We start from the raw sequence: 11,113 nt of genomic DNA on the forward strand, positions 1-11,113 counted from the left end.
AAAAAATCTTTACACGCGTGCAATGCGCGAAATCACATGAGGTCGATCGGCCATATGACGTCGGTAGATTACATTAGATCATGCAGGAGGGAAGGCTGTCACCTTATAAAGGTTGTGACCAAAAATTATGTAAATAGAACAACAATTTATATTTTAAATTTAATTTTAAAAAAATCTTTACACACGTGGAATGCGCGACATCATATGATGTCGTTCTTCAATTTGTCCTTACTTTTAACGTCATATGACGTCGCTAGATTATATTAGATCATGCAGGAAGGAAGGCTGTCTCCTTATAAAGGTAGTGAACAAAAATCATGTAAATAGAACAATTTATATTTTTAATATAATATGACGTTCGGCCAGCTGCCTTAACTTTTAACGACATCATATGATGACGTTCATCCGATAAAGGTTAACGATGGGTCTATATGCCACAGGACAGGCATATGCCATATAGGACAGAATGTGTTGTATTGATTGATACCTTAGTGTTCTGTCTCAGTCTCAATTTCAGTCTCAATGTGTTGATGGATGCATGATTATTACCACAATGTCATATTTCACTATTCAAACATGTTCTGGACTTACACAGGCATCCTCAGTGACAGTGTTCACTCAGCATCCATGGACACCAGACATAGCAACATAACTGCTCCCAAATTTTATATATGAGTACAGTGTCATCCACTATCAAGGAGATCAATATACAAAAGACACCAGACATAAATTATAACTCATGCCCACAGATGAATGGTGCATAAAGTGTTCATCCTCAGAAGAGAAAAATTTTAATTATTACCCACAGAAACTTTAAATATATTTTAAATAATTTTTAATTTTCAGCTTTCAGTCAACTTTAACTGATGCCTCCCTAAACAGTGAGTTAACACAGTGGAACAATTTACAACATAAGATGTACCTGAAGATGGTCATATAAGGCCAAAACATATACTGAAATAAAACAGCTTGTGAATAACCCCATAATCATTAACAGATTCTGAAAGTTGCACTAATATGGTTGAGAGGGAGCATTATATGACTGCAAACATTAGTAACATAGTAACACAGACACCTGTTATTTATTTGCTTGCACATATCCATGTTTCAAAAGAATTCTTTTTTATCCATGTGCATATTTGATACCCTCTCCTATTTTCTGTGATTTTTAAGCCTAACAGATTACTTTGCTCTTTGTAATTCACATGTGTTGAGCACTGATTTCTGTAGGTGATACTGCTCACTGTCCATTTCTAATATTGGCAAAGAGAGAGAGATTGGTTCCATTTCTGCAGTCTCATGATGAATGAATCACAATTCCATTTGCTTAACTGACACTAGTAGCAAAGTGCAGGGTGATGGTTCCCCAGGTCATCACACCACAGTCAGGAATCTCTGCATGATACATATCTTCTACATGCACCAGTAGCTTGTCAGAGATGTACACTGACCTCTGCAGTGACCAGAAAGAGTAGGAAGCAGATGGCAGTATGATTTGACATGTCATTTCCTTTGACTCAATGTGTGTGTGTGCCTTATAGCAATTCTAAATTGCTCCTTATACACTTCGCTCAATGAAAGTTCTGAAAGGTTCAAAATAATTTTGGCAAACTTACTTGATGAACACATTCCTACTATCAGCACTCTCTTTCTTAAGAAGAGCACATCCTTGTATGACCCTGGAAAAGTCTCTCACGTTGAATATGTAGTGGGACTTGGCTGGAGTTGGAAGCAGATCACGAATTGCTGCTTTGTATATATCCAATGTGGCACTTACTATGCATGACACTGAAGATATAACATCCATTGCAAATCCATTTCTCTGCAAGAAGGGTCACAGTATATTAGCACCTATTATTCTAGAAACTATCTTATCCTCCTTAATTTGATCATTGTATTAATATCTTGTAAAGAGTAAAAATTTTGGAATTCCTCATTATGCAATTTTCTCTGCCCACCTATTACTTTTGTCTCTCTTAGATTCAATTATATCTGCTCTTAGTTTCCTCATGAATGTAATTTCGAATAGTTACTATCTTCATATTTGCATGTGGCCTAATGTTTTAAGGAACTGCCATATTTTTGTCTTGCATTCTCGTGACAAGACATGAAAAGATACTTAGTCTTTTCTGATTTTACCTCTAGTCCAATTTTCTTCCTCCTAATGGAGTTTCCATATTCTAATTTATATTATAATCATGTAGCACACATGGTGGAGAAGAGGAATACATACAGGAATTTGGTGGGAAGGACAGAAGGAAAGAGACCTCTAGGAAGACCTTGATGTAGGTGAGAGGATAATATTAAAATGGATCTTAAAGTGATAGGAGGCAGTGGTATGGGCTGGATTGATCTGGCTCAGGATGGGGACCAGTGGAAGGCTCTTGTAAACACGGTATTTTATCTTCAGGTTCCATGAAATGCTAGGAAATTCTTGAGTAGCTCAACAACTGGCAGCTTCCCAAGAAGGACTCAGCTTCATGGAGTCAATTAGGTAGTTACTTCATAAGTGTTTTAATTATTTTATTCTCTGAATTAGTGTGACGTACTCTGAGACTAGTGCTGAGAACATTTGTAAATATCTTGGTCATGCTATCTTCTGTGAATGGGTTGGTAGAATAAATACTAAAGTGGCGCAAGAAGCGCTGATACACTTCCTGTCGACTCCCACCAGGAATGCCCATTGCAGCCAACATCATAACATCCAGGAGGTATATCTCTGTTGTGTCTTTCAAGTCATACCTAAAGTAAGCATTAAATTACTTGTTGTTATTATTGTTGTTGGTATTTTCTAAATATAATATGGAATTTGATACTATTTTACATAGGTAATGTTGGGGATAAGAGAGGTTTATTTACGAGGGGGTACCCAAAAGAAACCGAACTTATTTTTTTTAAACTTATTTATTCAAATTTTAAGCACAAACCTTCAATCCCCTTCAAAGTACTCTCCACTTACACTAATACACTTGTCTAGTCTTTTATTCCATTTTTCAAAACACTGTCTAAATTCATCTTTTGAGATGCTTGACAGCGCCTCCGAAACGCTTTCCTTTCATGTCTCTTTTCATTCGAGGAAACAAAAACGTCGCACGGGGCAAAGTCGGGTGATTATGGAGGGTGAGGAACAGGGGTCATACCATTTTTGGTCAAGAATTGTCGTACAGACAGGGCTGTGCGAGCAGGGTCATTGTCATGATGGAAAAACCTGTCACCCGACTGCTCCAAGTCACTCCCGACAGCTCCACAAGTTCTTTAATGGTCCGTCGTCGATCTTCCTTGATGATTTCACGAATTTTTTCAACATTTTCATGTGTTCCGGCCGTGAAAGGACGACCAGAATGAGGTTTGTCATCAATTGACATTTCACCATTTTTGAAAAGGGAAAACCACTCAAACACTTGAGTTTTCCCCATAGCATCGTCCTTGTGTGCCGTTTTTAACATTTCAAGAGTTTCTGTTCCACTTTTCCCAAGCAAAAAGCAGAATTTCACCGCCTCACGCTGTTCACGAAAATCAGCCATTGCAAAAATGATGATCACACAAAACAGTTGTCACTATAAACTCTGCCGAAACTAGTCCTTACCTTCTGAAGCAACAGTAGTCGGCTTATCGACTCAGGAATGTTAGCTCTATGCGCTCATAGCGGCAAAACGCGGTACTACAAAAGCTCTGCCCACAAAAAATTAGTTCGGTTTCTTTTGGGTACCCCATCGTATATACCTTGTGTATAGTTTTGGTTGATATGCTAAAAAGCAAATTTTATGACAAAATTTCCAAAACTTGTGCAATTCTCATACACAGCCTTCAGATACATTTAGATTTGCAACAAACAAGTCAGTGTAAGTAAATTTCAGTCTAAGAAGAGAACAATGTCCTGCAGTTTTCTTTAATAACATACAAATACCTGAATCACCCAGCACAAAATACTTAGGTATTCATCTAGACAACCATCTAACCTGGAAGGAACACATTACTAAAACACGCAAACAGATTGATCTAAAAATAAAGGATATGCATTGGTTAATTGGAAGAAATTCCAAGCTCTCATTAGACAACAAAATCTTACTTTACAAAACAATAATAAAACCAATTTTGGTAAATGGAGTGGAAATATGGGGATGTGCTAGCAAAACCAATATTTCCATAATCCAAAGATGTCAGTCAAGGATACTACGTATGATTACTAACGCCCCGCGGTATGTTTCCAATATAACACTACATGAAGACCTGAAAGTGCCGCTAGTGAAGGAAGTCATAATAGGGAGAAGCACAAGATACCTCAACAGAATAGAAGAACATGAGAACATACTAATTCAACCATTACTCGAAAGACACAATGGACGAAGACTAAAAAGGAACTGACCAGCCGACCTGAGAGAGGGTTAACGAGGACTTATCTCTGGATAAGCCCTCTCCACGTCATGAAGAATACTACAGCTAATTAGCTTATAGAATCAAATGTAATTCTGATTGCTAATTTTATGTAAATAAAAAAAAATTTGCAACAGCATTTATAAGAAATCCACACCATGACCAGGCAACCCAAATCTGTTCAATAGTCACAGCTGGGAAAATGCGTAGGCAAGACAAGTAGCCATGCAGAATGCAACACAAATGGCTCGATGTAGAACACTGCTTAATACTACTGAACATATTTTAATTGCAGAAAGATCTATGGCACATAGGTATTTATTCTGTGATATATCACATTGGATGTGCTATGGCGATGTTCCAAAGCCTCCAGTGGACTGTAACACATCTTCATGAGTAAACACCAATAATGGAAAATTGACTATACTCAGAATTCCCTCTGCCTATCAAATGTTGCTCAGTCTACATGAGATGAAGCAATTCTTATGTAAATCATAATTTGTTGTGAAATTACTTGTGCGCTGCAGTTTTCTGTTGTGTATGAGCCCAGATGATATAACTGGCATGAGACCCAATGTGTGTACCTTACTAAAGGAGAGATTTATTTATAACTTCCACCAACACAAGAGTTTATCTGTATTTTTCTTCTCATCTTCAAGCACTTACCATTATTGGATGTCAGATAATTATGAAAGTAAATGTAATTTAAAATGTTTAATCAATGACAAATTTAGTGCTACTGAGTCTCCATCACCATTACTGGCAGTAAAACAAGGGCAGTAGTAAATATAAATATTTCAGGCTCTCAAAAGTTGAACAGCAATTTTGTCCATAAACCTCTGCGGAAAATAAAAGGGGGAGGCACTGACTCAGAGTGGAGTATTTTAAAAGTAATCTGTCATATTCTGAATAGTTCATAAAGTAAGAAATGAGAAAGCAAAAGAACATATTACTCCGTTTTAATTGTACTTGTCTAATAAAATCAAAAATGAGTTTATTGGTTTGCTACCCACCAGAATTCAATCTGATATCATTCCTGAGACTGAGACAGAAACATGTCATTCACTGTTTTTTTACTACAGCCCTGATATTGCCCTTCTAGACCTGATGAGTCAAATAATTTTCTATGTCAATATTATCGATGGAAGGTTTCTAGGAAAGAAAGTTTTGTGGACTTAATTCATGCACACGAAAGGACTGACAGTGGATTAGCACCACAGTTTCTCAAAAAATTACTACTAGATGGGACTGATATAAAAAAAAGGAGCCAAAGTTATTATGGCATTGCAAATATGATGGATATATTATTCAGGAAAACATATTTGCTAGATGTGTAGAACATTGTCTTAATCTTAATCAAAAGCTTTAACTGTTTTTACACACTGTTCCCTGTAGAGAGAGGTTCTCATTTCAAAATTAGCAGTACCTGATGTCCAAAAAGTACTGGATGACATGATGAAAACGGTTAACTACCTCAAGAGCAGGCCATCAAAGCTGGTCACACACAACTCCTATTGCACACAGAAGTATGGTGGCTATCTCAAGGGTGGGTGCTTTCAAAATTCTATGAACTGAGGGAAGAGCTTATAACATTTTTCATAGCTGAAGAGTCTGGGCTGGCTGAGCTGCTTAGTGATGAGACCTGGTGCAATAAAATTGCTTTTCTAGCTGAAATTTCCCAAGTCTTGAACACTCTTAATAAGAGTGTGCAGGGAGAACAAAAACAGAAACAAACTGTGGCCTGTATTCCGCAAGCAAACTCTACCAACTGATTGAGCGACCACCGCTTGTTGGCGAAGATAGTGGCAACTTCAGCAGATAGAGGGTGTCGCATGGACAGGGTAATGAATCCACATGGCCGTTAATCTCAGACTTCTAGACCTGAGCAGCTACTTTTCCATTCAAGTAGCTCTTCAATTATCCTCACGAGGCTGAGTGGACCTCGTTCCAGACACACTACTTCTCAGAAAATCTGGTAGCGCTGGGAATCGAACACAGGACCTCTGGATTTGTAGCCAGGAACTCTGACCACTAGACCACTGAGATGGTCATATGGAGGGAAAGAATGAAAATATTCTTTAAAGAAAAATTAGCCATGTGGGGAGCCAGATCAAAAAAGAGAACAAAGTTGAAATGTTTGAGCTGACAAAATTTGTGGACTGGACAAAAACCTTGTCAATTTAATTCTACAAAGTCTATCACTTCTGAGTAAAGACACTGAAAAGCATTTCCCGTCACTTGTCTTCCTTGGGCTGGGTAAGAGATCCGTTTTTGTGTTAAGCGTGTTCAAGTCAGCAAAATTAAACGTTTCAGAAAAAGATTTGCTGATGGAAGTAAGAAACGACAGATATGGCCTCATACTGATTGTCCCTCTGACAGCAACACTCCATCATCAGAAAGAAGGTGACTGAAGCACTACTTTGTTTCTTTGTGTCGTATCAGTATGAGGTTGGCCTCTCTGCTATGAAAACGATGAAGAGCATGAACAAGCTGCAGAATTAAGCACTGGAGGAGGACTTGCAGGTATGCTTGTCAACCATCCAACTTCAAACAAGGGACATCATAAGACATCACCAGGAACATGTTTCCCACCGACATCTTTATGCTGACATTAAGGCGTTTTATTTGCACTAACGTTTATATGAGGGGACTTCAATAAGTAAGGGCAAATTGACTGGATATTTAATAAGATTTGATGCAATCTTATGAAACTATTAAAGTGTGTAGAGACATCTATAGGGCAGCTTCTGAGAGCATGTAACTGATGGCAGGACAAGCGAGATTCAAAAGACAGTATGAGAATCATGCCTGCCCCACTAGAAAATTGCACCAGCAAGGAGCAGAATTTTGTAATAAGATTTTTGTGGTTAGAAGAAGTGAAAGAGGAGATTCATAGAAGAATGATTCGGCAGTATGGTGGAAGCTGTATCAGTGAAAGGAAAGTGTACCACTGGGTAGAAAGATTTCTAGAAGGCCAAACATCTGCTGCTGATGAACATGCTCAGGTCGCCCCTTGCACAACTGTCAATGATATGAATGCTGTTCACATGGATGCACTTATTGGTGAGAACAGGTGGACTTCTGTGGACACTGTTGCCACTATGTTGACATCATTGTTAAATCTGTACATGGCATTGTCCATGAGACTCTCAAATATCGCGGTGTTCCAGGTGGGTGCTGAGACAGTTGATCGATGAACAAAAGTTGAAGTGTGTGCAGAATTGCAGAACTTTCTTGATACATTTTCATGCTGAGGATGAAGAGTTTCTTGTGTGCACTGTCATGGGGGATGAAACCTGGGTTCACTATTATGAACCAGAATCCAAAAGACTATCCATGGAATGGAGACATACATCCTCTCCTCCCAAGAAGAAGTTGAAATCAGCCCCCTCTGTCAGAAAAAACATGCTAACATTATTCTGGGATATGAATGGACCAATTCTCAAACACTATTGGTAGAAACGAGAGACAGCCAACAGTGTAAGGTACAGCACAATGCTGGAAGAGAAACTGAAGCCTGCAATCCACAGTCGTCATAGAAGACGTCTGCCAAAAGGAGCCCTCCTTCTCCATGACATTGCGCAAGAATACACTGCTGCTGCAACAGTTACCGCCATATAGAAACTGAAATCTGACAGCACAGATGATCCCCCTTACAGTCCAGATCTCGCTCCACCTAACTATCATGTGTCTGACATGCTTATGAAAGCATGCGACAACGAAGATTTCACAGTGATGATGAAGTGAAGGAGGTGGTGCATTTCTGGCTTCAGCAACAATCAAAAACTTATTTTTTCTACTGGAATGCAGGAGTTTGTCAAAAGATGTGAAAGGTGCACTGCAAAGGACAAGGACTACATGGAAAAATAACATCTTATTTGGATCTGCACATGATGATGTGCATCTCCATATAACACAATGTGCCCTTAATTACCGAAGTCCCGACATATTTAAAAAAAAAATTCTTACCTTCTTTATACAGAGTAATTCATAAGTCCCTCTGGGATTTCTGAACTCAGCAGCACAACAACCAAGATAGACACAGCAGAAAGAGCATATCAAGAGGTAGAAAATCTCTCCAAGTTCATTTGTGTAATAGGTGCTAAGGCATACTTGCAGGTTTCATCACTAGGGGGCAGCTGTGATGAAAAATGGCAAAGGCAGGGGATAAGAAAGCGTTCTGTGTCTTGGAGTTTACCAAACCTTAGTCAACTGTGATTATACAATAGAAGTTATGGACCAAGGACCACACAGAACCACTTACAGACAAAACAATTCATGAATGGTGCAGAAATTCCAGCAGACTGACTGCTTGTAGCTCTGAAACGAACAGGCTGGCCTGGGGCCACTGGCCAAGGATGTCAAGTGAATGCAGATGGTATCCTTTTGTACAAAATGTGCCAGACACTTGACTGGGGCATCTGCAATTCTTGGCTTGTGTGATATGTTGACTTCTGATGGCTCCTGACAAATGTTTCTTGCACACACTCAACAGTCTCGGCCAATGGCCTTGGCCAGCTTATTTGTTTCACAGCACACAGGCAGCCACTCTGCTTGAATTTCTTGCATCGCTCATGAATTGTTTTGTCCATTGGTGGTTTTGTGTGGTACTTGGTCCAAAACCTCCACTGCATGATCACAAATGACTCAGTTTTGGCAAATTCCAAGACACAAAACACTTTCTTATCCCCTGTTCTTACCAAGTTTCACCATGCCTGGCCCTGGCACCTAGTGGTGAAACCTGCAAGTACACCATGGTGCCTATTACCCAAACAAACTTGTAGAGATTCTCTACCTACTGATATGCTCCTTTGTGCCGTGTCTGTCTTGGGTGTTGCGTTGCCAAGTTTGGAAGTTCTGAACGGACTTATGAATTACCCTGTACTTATTGCAAATATAAAACATTAATGTAGAATTAAAATTTTTCTTCACAGAGCATACAATTTTATTCAAAACATGAATTTTCATTATTTCATTGAGAAAATGAGAAGATATGGAAAAGAGAGAGACAGAAGGGGGAGGGAACACTCTTTTGAGGCCAGTGGTATACGTCATAGGATTTTTGTTATAACTGACATCTCTTCATCTTTTTCAGTGATACCTCATTTCAATATTTGGAACAATAACAAATAGAAAAATAAATTTTAAAAATAAATCTTTTCAAATCTGTGATCAACATTAAAATACACAGTGATTACAATTTTAGCTACTGAACTTTTAAACACAATCTTAATATGCATTTTTTTTAATGATAAAATCTCTCCTAAAGAAATTGGTGGTGTGCCCTGACTATTTTAGCGCTTTGTTCAGTGTTGAAAAAGTTGAAAAAGGTTGAAAATCTTTGTCTTATGGTATGGCTGAAATAAGACAAAACTGTCTTTACATCTTGAATTTTCCTCATCTAATTCTATGAAACTGAAATATTAACCCTCTGACTGACAACCCTCACCACAAAATTACAAACTAGAACCCCTAAGTCTGCTTTGGGGCAAATCCAGTTGCAGGTTACAGACACATTCTTCAGCTCTGAGTTCCTACAGTGTACTTTCATAGTCATCAAATGACACCTGCAGACTGGAAACAATGTCATTACATAATGGCATCCCAGAGAGCAAGAGAAGTAACTTAAAACAGATATTTATTTTCTGTGTTTGGTGACTTCAGCAAAACTGTAATTGAGTTAACTATGTTTTCAAGAGGTTGGACACAAGTATATATTAATTATATAACACCATCACACATACTGATGATTGACTGTGGCCACACCATTACACACACTGTCCACATAATCACAAATAATTACTATATACCACAGTTATACCATTATTTATACATACTCATCACCACTGGACAAAGTCATCCATATGCTTACCACTGGCCATGGTCAAAGTATTGTCTAAGCAGCTCTATTGGTGGTTGTGCTCCATATATCTCCCTTGCTGGCATGTTCATATCATCCACAAATATAACACATCTGGTGTTCTTTGGGGGCCCATACAAACCCTTCCTCCGTTTATGCAATTTTGAGATGACAAGTTCCTGAAAGTAGAGTTCATAGTTAAATAATGTTTTAGAAAGACATACTACTAAGCTCTACAAAGCAGAGGACTGTATGTAAATTCAGAGAATTCAAAACTTGATATATCAGCCTAACCCTCCTGATGCTTTCTTCCTGAGTTGCTAAGTTCAGTGGCTCCATAATTTTGTGTACCTCTTAGACATTCTGTACACACTGTAATAAGCCAAGATTTCCTTGTGATGACATAATATACATCAGTCAATCCATAACATTGATTTGGCTAAAACTGGTAAAGGAAATATACAGTAAAATCCATGGGGAAACATTTAATTTTGATTGAAATTGCATCAGTGTATCTCCTATTTTATACAGGGCATAAATATAGCCTTAATTTTAACCCGTTGCCGTGGTTTGTCGTGTATGTTTCGTCAGGGATTTAAATCGTCTGGGGGGGTTCGGCGTGTATGTTTCGTCCAGCTGCACACCTATGTTATAACGCCCATAATAATTGATGGTTTTGCTGTAGATTGTTAGATTTTTCGCTGGCCTGTTGTCACAAGAACAGAGTATACTAAGCCAACGAGTTTAGCTGAGATAAGTCATTGTTACATATGCCTGTCTTGCAGCAAAGTTCCTGTGGCTCTTGCTAGCGGTTTCACCGCTATGAATGTCGTTTATTCTTTGCTACGAAGTTATAAACAGGAGAGACGTGATGTGATG

General features: G+C 38.5%; 1 protein-coding gene across 1 annotated transcript in view; it reads right to left on the reverse strand.

The window, feature by feature from the left end:
- LOC111871761 (dynein heavy chain 7, axonemal) overlaps positions 1–11,113 on the reverse strand; it is a 221,471-nt gene that overhangs the window by 122,569 nt on the left and 87,789 nt on the right. Inside the window, exons 27-29 of the mRNA XM_023865070.2 lie at positions 10,247–10,413; positions 2,550–2,742; positions 1,617–1,822 (exon numbers count right to left, since the gene is read on the reverse strand). Coding sequence (XP_023720838.2) covers positions 1,617–1,822; positions 2,550–2,742; positions 10,247–10,413 — 566 coding nt within the window. The remainder of the gene's footprint in view (positions 1–1,616; positions 1,823–2,549; positions 2,743–10,246; positions 10,414–11,113) is intronic.

This window comes from Cryptotermes secundus, unplaced genomic scaffold (genome assembly GCF_002891405.2).
Source record: "Cryptotermes secundus unplaced genomic scaffold, Csec_1.0 scaffold742, whole genome shotgun sequence".
Taxonomy (NCBI): Eukaryota; Metazoa; Arthropoda; class Insecta; order Blattodea; family Kalotermitidae; genus Cryptotermes; species Cryptotermes secundus.